This window comes from Oculina patagonica, chromosome 1, assembly GCF_052425735.1.
Source record: "Oculina patagonica isolate OP01 chromosome 1, crgOcupat, whole genome shotgun sequence".
NCBI classification, from domain to species: domain Eukaryota; kingdom Metazoa; phylum Cnidaria; class Anthozoa; order Scleractinia; family Oculinidae; genus Oculina; species Oculina patagonica.
This window is the reverse complement of record NC_135758.1, coordinates 1899383-1912571: the sequence shown is the minus strand read 5'-3', so window position 1 is coordinate 1912571 and position 13189 is coordinate 1899383. Positions and strand designations below refer to the sequence as shown.

Sequence of the window (13189 nt, the reverse complement as noted above, 5' to 3'; positions counted from 1 at the left end):
GTCTCCCTCTCTTTCGCTTCCCCTATGGGTTCCACTCTAATGCCCTCATGACTACATGTCCATCTGGTCTCTTCATCGTGTGGCCGATCCAATCCCAAGCTCTTTGTCTTGTCTCTTCCTCTATCGGTCGCTGGCCTGCTTGTCTTCAAAACTCCTTTTTGCTGGTATTTCTAGGCCACCAAATCTGCAGGATGTTCCTGAGGCTCTTATTGATGAACCCTTGCAACCTTCACTCCAATCCATTGTTTCAGAACCATACAGGAGCACCGCCTTAACATTTGACCCAAAGACTCTCAACTTGGTCTTGGTTGTTAGTGCCGTAGATCGCCATATTGGTTTCAGCATCGCAAATACCTGTCTTGCCTTTTCAATTGGTGCCTGAATCTACTCGTCAGTGCCTCCCTTCTTGCTTTCAATACCTCCGAGGTATGTGAACTTATCAATCACTTCCTCATTCCGCTCCCCTGCGACCGACACACCATCGCCAGGTTTGGTACCAATACGCATCAGCTTTGTCTTGGTGGCATTGATCTTTAGGCCTACCTTCGCATCTGGCACCTCCAAGGCCCATGTCTTATTCCTTATGTCCTGTATTCTGTACGACAGTAGAGCCAGATCATCGGAAAAGTCAAAGTCTTCTAAGGATGTCGTAAAGGTCCACTGAATACCTCTCTTCCTGTCAAAGGCTGTCCTCGTCACCCAGTCCAGGGCGACTAGAAACAGCAAGGGAGTTAGAAGGTAGCCTTGTCTTACCCCAGTCCTCATGTTAAATATTTGCGTCTTCTGTCCATCGTGTACCACCTGTGCGGGAAAACCCTCATAGAGAACTCTGATCATGGTGACTATCTAGTCAGGCATCCCGTAGTACTAGAACAACCTCCACAAAACCTCTCTGCTGATACTATATATAGTTATCGAAGGCCTTTTGAAATCTATAAAGATGATTACGAGGAGGAATGCCACTCGATGCCATGTTCCACAATAATCCGCAGTGTTTTTATTTGATCCGTACAGCTTCGACCAGCTCGGAAGCCCGCCTGTTCCCCCTCTCAGTTTTTCATTCAGCTCGATCTTGAGCGCTCCAGGATCACTCTGCAAAACACTTTACTTGCCATGTTCAGCAACATGATGCCACACCTGTTTTTACAGTAGCTCAAATCACCTTTCTTGGTAAGCTTAATAAGCAGACCTTTCCTCCACTCGTCTGGTATCTTTACCTCACTCCATATCCTGTTGCAGAGGCCCAGAAGAACATCCGCTGAAGTGTCCCCTCCCGCCTTAATTGCTTTTGATGGCATATTGTCACATCCTGCAGCCTTCCCGGTTTTTAACTTCTTTATAGCAATCTTGATTTCAATACGTGTGATGCAACCTGTCCTGATGTTAAGTTCGTCATTTGGCTTCTCCTCTGGCGGGTTGAGGGGCCTTTCATGGTTAAGCACTATTTAAAAGTCCTCCTTCCACAGGTACATCTCCTCCTCTGCTGTCCTGAGAAATACTCCTGCCTTGTTTCTCACTGGATTACTCGTATTCTGGAACCTCCCACTAAGCTTTCTGACGATCTTGTCCAAAGTCTGCACATTAACTCTCTTTCCAGCCTCCTCAGCTCTCTCAGCATCTGATTCCACATACACCCTCTTGTCTCTCCTTCACCTACTCTTCCCCTTGATATTCATCCTTCGATACCTCAGGCTTGTAGTTGCATCTCTCTTCTGATTTCTTGTTCTGGTAATGTTTGTGGTGTTTTTTGCATCCTTTCGCTGCTCGATTATCTCCCAGGTGGTCTTTGTTGATGCACTTCTTCCTGTTTGCCGTCGTTCACCAAGCACCTGCTCGAAGGTCTTCACGGAACTTTGTTCGATCTGTCTCCATTCATCATCCACTGACAGTTCCTCCTCCTCCATCAATTGCTGCAGACCCTCAAATATGTTTTGTAGCGCTAGCTTGAATGCGTTCCTAACCTCCAGATCTTTAAGCTTGCTGACCCCAAAACGCACTCGGCCACTTTTCCCCTTTCTCACTTTAACAATTTTTAGCCTGACTTTTGCCATCTTCAAGTGGTGGTCAGACCCAACGTCTGCCCCACGCAACACGCGAACGTCCCGCAGTGAGCTCCTCCATCTCTTGCGTAGAAATCATCCTTCTGCTCCTCCGTTGCCTCATTTGTTGATGCTTAGCATTGCAAGATGGTGACCTGCTGCCACCTCGAGTTGAACCCGGCTCTGATTTTCCTCTCAGACCCACTTTTCATTCCAGCAGACATTGTGCAACTTCTTTGGACAGCTCCTCTCTCATGATTTTCACCTTCATCCAGTCCTGAGTACAGCACAGTTTTTCCTATAGCTATCCTCAACTTCCTACAAGAGTTCCATCTCATTTCACCTACTTCCAGAATACTAATACCATACCTCTGCATTTCCTTGATCACCTGGGCACACTTACTAGTCTCAAACATTGTCCTTACGATACATTGCCCGATCTTCACATACGTTTTTGGTGACAGCAATTTCGTCGGCGGTTTATGCGTCATTCTTTGCTTCGAACGTTGCTCCAACTGGGTGTTAACGTCTTGTACCCCTGCTTCCCGATAGGGCGCAGTGGTAATTCTAGTTTCGGTTACTATAAATTAAATATGTTTCTTTTTCCGGTAGCGGGTTATCAGCCCGCCGTTAACCCCCAACCTGGAGGACCAGGGGGGGGCTGTTTTTCGTCTGGCCTCAACCCTACCACCAATCCCGCATGGTTAGATCTGCCAGGGACCAAAGTCCCCGCCGGCACAGCTCTCTGGATCACGGAGACACACAAGCTTCACCACCACGGTAAGAGTGTCAGCCCAAGGTGAAGACCGGCCCTCCTACTTCCAGTAAATTGCCCGTGATTATTTTATAAGGATTTTTTTTAATCCGACCGACCGACCTAAAATTAGGAAACACATTCGACGATAAACGGACAAAGAAGGGGGCACGACGTAAACACCTGCTTTCTTATTTCTATGTTAATTTATTTAAATTTTTAAAAAAAAAACACACATTTCCGTTATAATTCAGTCAGGCAGGTTGCGTCAAAAAGGCTTGGTGAGCGATGATTGGCTATCTTACAAAGTTAAAAAACTGTATAACTTACTATGAATGCTTTTAAGCCAAATCGGAAGTTTGGTCCACATCAACGAAACCACAAAACGTTTTCATCGGTCAGTTAAAACTCAAAAATGAACAACACGTCAGCGGCTAAGTCTGCATCAATGAATGTTCCTTCCAAGGCAGAAGGCATCGCCTGATGCTGCGCTTTCATCTTGGCATCTGTGTTTATTGTTTTTGGAAACTAGCTTACCATTGTTCTCTTTGCAGTTAATAAGACGCTTCGTAAAAAAAAGTTTATTTCTAGTCATCAATATGTCGTTTGCTGATCTGATGCTAGGAGCGTTGTCTCTGCCTGGCTACATTTTCATACTAGGGGATGATTTTCAGCTATGGACAGGAGTGAATATCACTACGTTTGAAACTTTCAACATAATCTTCGACACCGTTTTCTCCCAAGGCGCATTAATTTATGCGGCTTTTATATCTGGCTAGAGATTTTACGCCATATATTGGCCGTTTAGGCACCGAACACTGTCAATGCGAGTATACCGCATTGTTATATTTACGGTGTGGACCTTAGCTATCCTCATCTCCACAGTTTTCAACGTATTATTTAACTTCCTTTCATTCAAACATGCTGTGTTTGCATGGGCGCCATACACCTTGATTCTTACATTCACCATTTGCGGTTGTAATATCGGCATTTGGAGAAAATTTCAACGCGGAAGTGTTGCTTCCCAGCAGCAAAACAGAGCCTCACAAAACAAACGTTTAACAAAGACCTAGCTGTTTGTATCTGTTCTTGCTTTGCTGTCGTGGCTCCCTTTAGTTATTTTTAACTTTCTAATCATTGTCTTCCATGTCCCGATACCGTGGAGATTCTATTTAATGGTGAATGTTTTAAATTATTCGAACTCTTTTGTAAATCCAATTGTGTATGCATTAAGAATTCCAGAGTTTAAACAAGCGCTGGCTTTGTGCTGTCTTGGAAGGGAAGCGGCGACAAATGACGATGGAGATGAAAGAGAAAATAACGCGACTGCTGGTGTGACGCCGGTGACACAGCTAAGAACATTACAAACAAATTCCAGTCACATAAACCTGGCTTTTGAACTGGAAGTTATGGATACCACTGAAACTGTTATCAACTGAACGAGTAAAACACTGTATTGCGTGGTTGTTGTACGTTGTTATTACTGTCTTGTGAAACGAAATAGAATTTTGTACATAAATTTTATTGTCACTAACAGTAAATACTGCCGTTATTTAATCTTTGAGAGAATAATTTTTGCCAAAGAGTTCAAAACAAAGCGGTCGGGAGCGTCTAGACTGACTCTTTACCTTTGTGTAAAGGCCGTCTATACACAGCAAAAATGCCAAGGAATCGTAGCTTGATCGATGACCGTCTAGTATTTAACATTCAATTCTCCTAAAAATCGTCAAGCCGTCATGCTTTCAGGTATATCTGAACGAATGGTTATCCCGTTGAATGCTCTGTGGTTGATCAATATAATGATTGAATGATTATCAGGACCCGTTTTCCGTTACTTTTTTCCTTCGATCGATGCCGGCTACGTGTTCTTTTTCAGTTACCAACCTCGTTTAACGTTTGGGAAAGTTCATTCTAAAGTTGAACGTTTTTTTGGAAGAGAATCATTTATATACGTCGAAAAAACCGTCAGTTCATTATAACATTTTACGTTTGGCATCCACAGGGTGTATTTCTAAGTCGTTTATCAGCCGCCCTTAATTGTTAACTCATAGAAGCAGCAGAGTATACTATCCAACATTTTAATTTGAAATTTAAGACAAAAAAGTAGCAGATGGTTATTTGTTGATCAGTAGTCAAATTTGTGGAAGATAAAATTTACTTCGGGACGGATGGTGAAACTTAATTAACCATCTTTCCAACGTTTTCATTTACAAAAGCATTTAACTGATAAGAAACTTCATGTGAATTCAAAATTAGCTGTAATGTGAACTTTTAATCCATCGCTTGAATATAAATCGAAACGGGTTAAACGGGAACATGAAAATTGAATGTGAATATTCCTCGAAAATTAAAAAAAAAAAAAACAAGGGCGAAATGGTGAGGAGTATACACATGTTTCTTATACCTTTGTTTAGTTTAAGTCCAAAGAATTTCTTGGCACGCTTTCAGGCTTTTCCAACGGATGGTTCTTCCGTTGAATACTCGAATAGGTTTTCCGTTGTTTAATATCCGTTGGTCGATTCGAAAGGCATAACAATGTAAGTAAGATATTCATGCGTGCTTGACAGCCGTAATAAAGAAAAAGGCATAACCCCAAAATTAACATCTTTTGGAGCAATCAAAATATGATTCATATCCTAGAAATAGAAATGAGTTTATACTCAATAATGTATTTTAATGTTTATTCACATCATTGTCATTAACAAAGCTATAGTTTCTCTTTTCTGCAAAAAGGTTTTGTACGCAAATTACGCTCGAATTATTCTCCACTAAAGCTTCCCTTGTGCTTGTTTTATTTATCTGCGTGTTGTTTTAAGCGAATACCCGTTCAATGCTTTGAAAAATTTATTCCATAGTTCAACAGTTTCAGATGAGTACACCGTACTGCTAATATTTTTGGCCGACTGCTTATTAGTCCATTAAAAAATAAATAACTGGCGAGCGCCGCTTTGAGGCTTGCCTAAATCTAGTTTTTATGGCGTGCCTGCTGAACTCTATTCTATCTTCCCACGTACCAACCTACTTATAAACAAAACATGCATTGTTAGGATCACATTTGACGAGAATAAAGACAATTGCTATATTAATCTGTATGTACACAACGGATATTGTCTTCATTCAACAACAAATACTCTTAAACTAAAATTAAAAGAAATGTATGAGACCAACTGTAATAGAATCGGTGGACTAATGGTTAGTGCGCTGGACCCCTGATCGAGCGGTCCTGGCTCGAACCTTGGCCGGGGTCATTGTGTTGTATTCTTGAGCAAAACAGTTTACTTTCATAGTGCCTCTCGTGCTCTCTGCTCGTGTGAATAAATGGGTACCGAGGGAGGAGGGGCGGGACCAATATTGCGATGGACTAGCATTCCAGGTATCCTAGCCGCTTAATACCACAAGGTACTGAAACTGTGATAAGCTTTGGTGGTGTGAGACACTTGGCTCAACGCAGATTGTGGCGACCAGGAAGGAGAAGTAATAAATTCTACATTGTGTTTAACATAATTCGACCTTTAAGGAAGCCTCGAGCCAAGTGGCCCATATATATTTGCCGGACTTATCCCGGTTTCTGTAGCATTAAGCGGCTAGGAGTATTTCTACTCCCCCCTGATTTGGATGCTAGTCAATCGCCGGTACCCATTTACACACCTGGGTGGAGAGGGGCACTATGAGAGTTAAGTGCCTTGCCCAAGAACGCAACACAATGACCCCGGCCAGGCCTCGAACCCGGACCGCTCGATACGAAGTCCAGCGCACTAACGATTAGGCCACCGCACGTCCCAACTTTAAACTGTATTTAATAATGCAACGTCATCCTTTTGTTACAAAATGTACATTAATTACAATTAACAGTCAACTCTCTCTAAGACGAACACCGTCGGGACCGGCCTCAACTGTCCGTCTTAGAGAGGTGTCCGCCTTTAAGAGAGTCGAGGTAACGTGACACCAGAAATTTTGAGATGATAAAGCTAAAAGGCTATGCACAACGAATGCACGTCTGTTTTAAGTCGCTTACTTTAGCAAAACCTATAAAGTGAAGCAAAAATAATATCGAAATTCAACTCGTTTGTTTATTACAAACGGTTATACAGTGGAACCCCGATATAACGATGAGCCAAGGGGGCAGTAACATTATATCGTTATATCGAGGAATCGTTATATCGGGGTTCCGTCCCATACATTTTACTATTGCCGGGACATAACATATTCATCGTTATATCGGGAATATCGTTATATCGAAGATCGTTATATTGGGGTTCCACTGTACTATAAGTAGAAAACTACCTCTTTGGTGCCCATACACTTACGCAGAGAAGTAACACGTTATAGCGGATTGTTTTTGATAAGTTTGGTATTCTAAAGGCGCTGACTTAATATGCTATATGTCGATACCAAGTTTTGAAGTATTATTCACTAAGAAAATAATTTTTTGTGCGTGTGCGTTGGCGGTTTCAAAGTGTCCGTTGTCCGTCTTAGAGAGGTGTCCGTTTTACAGAGAGTTTTGTTACAGTGAAATGACTGAAAAACGGCAGGGACCAACACCAGGTGTCCGTCCAATGGAGGTGTCCGTCTTATAGAGCTCGAGGTGTCCGTTAACAGAGAGTTGACTGTATATCAGAGACGCTTTCCCAAAAAATTGCATCCCATTTGAAAAGCTATTGTTTATGTTGTTCTCTCCTTACATACACTGCGATGCGATGCGATACGATGCGATTGCTGACGACTGATCGCTTTGGTTTCCGGTTTTAATAAAGAAGAGATAACAATCGAAACGTCGGCTTTCGAAATTCGCCAAGGCGACATACCTTAATTTTCTTTACATTGATAATCAAGCCTTTCTCTTCCCCGTCAATGTAGCACAACAGATTATTTTTAAAACAACAGTTGAATTTCAATAACTCAAAGCTTCAAGAGGTTCGAATTATCGGGGAAACGAGTTATCAAGGGTAAAATTGGTAAGAAAATGACCAGGAGGGAAATCGAAAAAGGTTCGAGTAAGCGGGAGATTCGAGTTGTCGAGGGTTCGAGTTATCGGGACTCACTTGTAATGTTGTTTAACTTGCTGTACCGGTGAAGGCACTACAATCTCTGGATTCATATTTCGTGCTATGAAGGTGAATATAATAGACATTGAGCAGACAGGTATTCGATACATGTCCGGCTTTCGTATTGCCAAGACATCCTCTCAAGAACTACCGATCGTAAGTGATTACATAGAAACCAATATAATATGTGTCACCGAGACCGAGATACAACCGCTTCCAAAAGGAGTTAAACACATTGATATCTTGTGTCCCCACACCTCCCTCCTCCTTCAACTGATGATGTCTGAATATCACGATTACATTCGAACCTTAAAGCATCAACTTGGAAAGGGGGAGGGGTGTTCAGAGTAACGAGAGCATGTTTTTTTTTTAAAGGCAGTGGTATATGAGCTCATATACCATTGACCACAAAAATGGTAGCCGATACCCGTCAACGAAAACAGCTGGGGAGCTCAAATATTGCAATTCTTTGGGCGTTTTTAATAAAAAATTATTCCACTCGCGCTTGTTGGAAGTGAGATCCTACCACCTTATATCCAACGGGCGCTCGTGGAATAATTGTTAACTATTCACCTCCGAGCAACTCCCGCGCGAAAACTGTACTCGTTAACGTGATAAACTAGTCAAAAGTCATCCTTTTGGGCTATATTATCTCACTGTTTGAGTATATTTTGACTTATAATAGCGAAGCCTGGGGTGTCTTTGCTAAGTCAAATTTCAAGTCTTGGGACACTTCACCAATTAAAAAAAGTCACTTACAATTTTGCAAACGCAACTTACAAGTTAATAACAAGGCATCTAATATTGTATGCCGGGCTGAAATGGGTCGATTCTCTTTAACCTTTGATATAAATAAACGAATTCTTAAGAACAAAAGTTATCTTCAAAATAAAGATCAAAACTCCCTCGCCGTGCAATCACTGATAATGTCAATAGATCTTCATTGTAATGGTAAAAATAGTTTTTATTCCAATCTTATAAAGATCCTCAATTATTATGACATTTCCTTTAACTTTAATCATGACACTTAAGATGACACTAACATAACGTACCTTGTAGATCAAATGAAAAAGAAATATGTCGCTTATTGGAAACATTCCCTTTGTAATTCGCAAAAACTAGAATTTTGTAATACTTTTAAAGACAGTTATACACCTTCACCCTATTTAGATTTGACTAGAAAAATTCCTAATCGAAAAACGCTTGTGAAACTCAGAATAAGTAATCACAAACTCCTGATTGAAACAGGAAGATATATCAATATCTCCAGAAGTGACAGACTTTGCACTATTTGTGGGCATAATGTTGAAGATGAAACCCATTTTCTATTTCATTGTCCAAGATATTCATCAATTAGAGACATCTTTTTCAATAAAATAGATCATATAATTTCGAATCCCAAGCAGTTATCAATTTCAACCTTGATTGTGCAATTAATGAACTCCACTGACTATTATATTAATATGCAACTAGTGCAGTTTATATCGTCCTGTATTGAATTGAGAGACAAATTATTATCAAATTCTTGATCACTGATTATTTGATTAGTTTTGTTTAATGACTTTTTATTGTAATTATTACTATTATATATCACCTTATGCTTTTGCAATACTGTAATGTTTTGTGGTCATGCAAATATAGCTCAATTGTTGTTGTTGTTGTTTGTAGTGTCGGTGGCTAGTGGTGGATATTCCATTTCCACCACTAGCCACCTCCTCTTCGATGAATAGTTGTTAATTAACTGAGGGTATTGTATGGACATCCGCTATTCAAACATTTATTCTTCTGGCTCACTAAAACACCTTCCATAACCTTTAACTCAAATTACTCCGAAGATTTTTATATTATCGCCCAAGAAAAAAAAAGGCGCATATCCCCGATAATTTTCTTCAGGTATCGCACTATCGCTTCCAATGAGCAAAAATTACTTTATATTCGATCAGTTTTCAGATGGTTAAGTTGTTGTTTTACTAAATGGGTATTTATTTCGCTCTTTTATAACCAGTCAAGGGCTGCAACCAGTTGGCTATGAATCTTTGTCTGCAAAAGGGGTTTGTATGAAATAAATTCCATATTAGCTCGTACAGTTACTTTTCTTCTCGATGACTGCAGTTCTAGTTTTAAGTGACTTCCTGTTCAACGTCCAAAGAAGTTCCGTTGTAAAGTTTGCATGCGGATACTGATAAAGTTACTAAACACAATTTTTATTCACATCGCGTCCGCAGGCAAGAACTTGTCATAGATGTCAATTTAACCAATTTTAAAAGACGAGTTAATTAAAGATTTCATGGGTTGATCAGCGATGATTGGCCTTCCGACAGAGGAAAAACCTGCATAGTTTTATATGACGTGCTTCTGGATAAACAAGATAATGTTCTCCACGCATATTTACGCGTTCTCTTATAAACTTCCTGTTTAATTTTCGGGAAACTTCATGCTTTTAAAAAATAAATATTTACACAGCATTTACCTCATTAGACACATCCCACGATAAATGAGGTACGTCTCGGAGAAGTCATCTTCATCACTGAATTAAAACTGGCAATGGCAATCCCTCTACTAATAGCTTCAAGTAAATGGTAAATTAAACTGCAAAATGTGGTGTAATTCCATCATTACATAAAACATAAAAACATTCATCAAACTTTTTTTATACAAAAACTGTAGCAAACACCTTTTAATTTCTAATTTAAACAGCCGTTTGGCAGGTTACGTCAAGCTGTCTTAGTCAGCGATGATTATCTTACGAAGGCGAAAAAGCTATATAAATTACTGCGACTTGCTTTTCTTCTTGCCAGTCAAAACCGAAGTTTGAATTGGTTTACATCAACGAAACTACAAAGAGTAAACGTTTTCTTCTGCCAGTAAAATCTCAAAAATGAACAACACGTCAGTGGCCAACATCAGCTTGGAGAATGCGACTGATTCATCAATGACTGTTCCTTCCAAGGCAGAAGGTATCGCGTGGTGCAGCGCTTTTATCTTGACAAGTTTGTTTATTGTCGTAGGAAACTTGCTCACCATTATTCTCTTTGTACTTAACAAGACGCTTCGTAAGAAAAGTTTCTTTCTAGTCATCAACATGGCTTTTGCCGATCTGATGCTGGGAGCACTGTCTATTCCTTTCTACATCTGGTATCTCGGGTTGAATTTTCAGCTATGGACAGTAAGTATGAGCATGCATTTGGACTATTTCTTCGGTATCGTTGACAGCGTTTCGATAACAGCTACGTTAACTTCTGCGGCATTCATATCTGGCGAGAGATTTTACGCCGTATATTGGCCGTTTAGGCATCGAACACTATCAATACGAGCATACCGCATTGTTATGTTGACGACGTGGATCCTAGCTATCATTGAAACTAGTTTGAGTTTCCTGCTTTCGTCTAAACATTATTACCCTGTTTGGATATCATTCGGCTTGACTTTAACATTCATCATATGCGGTTGCAACATCGGCATTTGGAGAAAGTTCAAAAACGGAAGAGTCCCTTCACAGCAGGAAAACAGAGCCTTACAGAACAAACGCTTAACAAACACCTTGATGTTTGTATCTGTTCTTGCTTTGCTGTCGTGGCTCCCTATAATTATTGTAAATGCTTTAGTAGACTTTCTTTTAGATGTTCCCGTACCACGGAAGTATTTTTACATTGCCACCATATTAAATTATTCCAACTCTTATGTAAACCCAATTGTGTATGCATTAAGAATTCCTGAGTTTAAACAGGCGCTGGCTTTGTGCTGTCTTGAAAGGGGAGCGGCGATGAACGACAAAGGTGTTGAAAGAAGAAAAAACGGTATTGTTGCTGTAACGCCGGCGACACAGCTACGAACATTACGAACAGATCCCAGACACATTAACTTGGCGTTTAAACAGGAAGTTATGGTTACCAAACTGTAATCAACAGAGACGAGAGAAACGCTGAATTGCATAATGTTCACGGTTGCATCCTGAACTGGGTCTGTAAGGCGAAAACACTTTTTCTGTCTTAGATCTGTACATAAATTTTATTCTCATTCATTTTAGATGCTGTTTAAAAGAATAATTTCTTGCGAAAGAGTTTAACACGAAGCTATACTGACTTAGAGTCTGAGTTTCTAGTCCGTGAACTAAACATTGGTCGGCCTCTACACACAGAGCAAAAATGTCAAGAAACTGTAGCTTCATGGAGGACTATCTACATTATCCATTACCAAGTTGATCAAAATATACATGATTTAAGCAAATGTTAATAGATTAAAGAAGACAATATTAAAAAAATGAATGGTTGAAAATGGTTTCTTTGTTTTACTCGTATATTTTTGGCGTTATTTCGCGTAGTCGAGCACTGTTTTTGGTCTTTTTGCTTTTGCTAACGATTCTCCTATGAATGTTTTTGGATCCTCAGTTTAGCTGCGGTACTCCGCATTAAAAAACGTTTTGTTTTTCCGAATTGGAATCAGTTCTGTGACAAATCTACGAGAAGTACAGTGCTGACGGTCGCTGCAGCAAACCCCAAAACATGGTTGTGATATTAGTATCATTGTTTAGTTTTTCTACCATTTATTGTCAGTACGGACATGTACACACGAGGCCATATTTGGATGTTTATTTGGGTACTTATCACCCTGTTCCAAAACAGTTACAGGCTTGCCAAAACGTTCTTTGAGGTATCGAGCTGTACGTTTCCTTTGAGCAAAAATATTTCAGTGCTCAATCAGCTTGCAGCTGGTTAACTTGATTTTTTTTCACCTTTTTCTTCGATCGATGTCGGCTATGAGCTCCTCTTAAATTGCCAACTTCTTGGGAAAATTTATTTTACAGTTTTAAAGTTAAGTAGAATAGACAACCGTCAGTTCTTTATAAAATTTTACGTTTGGTCACTATATTTAAAGTGTATCGCTAATTATTATAAGTCGTTTTATCAGCCGCCCCATTTTAGTCCATTTGTTGAAGCAGCAGACAATACTTTCCACGTTTTCAGGCTTTTCCGAAGGATGGTTATTCCGTTGAATACTCGAAGAGGCTTTTGGTTGATCAAATATCGATAGGACAGGCTTAGAATTCATTAGTTGTGTTACAATGTAAGTAAGATATCCAGGAGACAGAGCTAGACAGTCGTTAAAAATAAAGGACAACGCATAACCTAAAAATTAACATACCGTGACAAATAAAAATACGGAATATTTTGATGTTTATTCACATCATTGTCAACCTGATATTATATTAACAAGGCTACAGAGTCGCTTTGTTTTAAAAAACTTATAACGAGAAATAATATTACAAGATAAATGATAAAAACTAAAATCTTCTTTCTTTACATCTTTTCCATTTCTTGCTGTTTTCTCCTCAATTTAAACAGCTATGTACT

The 13189-nt window shown here is 39.9% G+C and overlaps 2 protein-coding genes and 1 pseudogene across 2 annotated transcripts; 2 read left to right on the top strand and 1 right to left on the bottom strand.

The window, feature by feature from the left end:
* Positions 1-2173: 2173 nt before the first annotated feature.
* Positions 2174-2530, bottom strand: LOC144644396 (uncharacterized). The gene has a single exon (XM_078503875.1). The coding sequence runs from the start codon at positions 2528-2530 to the stop codon at positions 2174-2176; it is 357 nt and encodes a 118-aa protein (XP_078360001.1).
* Positions 2531-3208: 678 nt separating this feature from the next.
* LOC144647976 (adenosine receptor A3-like) lies at positions 3209-4803 on the top strand (annotated as a pseudogene).
* Positions 4804-9895: 5092 nt separating this feature from the next.
* On the top strand, positions 9896-11817 carry LOC144647965 (adenosine receptor A3-like). Its single transcript, XM_078507633.1, has one exon. It carries the CDS (start codon positions 10717-10719, stop codon positions 11737-11739), a length of 1023 nt encoding a protein of 340 aa, XP_078363759.1. The 5' UTR covers positions 9896-10716; the 3' UTR covers positions 11740-11817.
* Positions 11818-13189: the final 1372 nt, after the last annotated feature.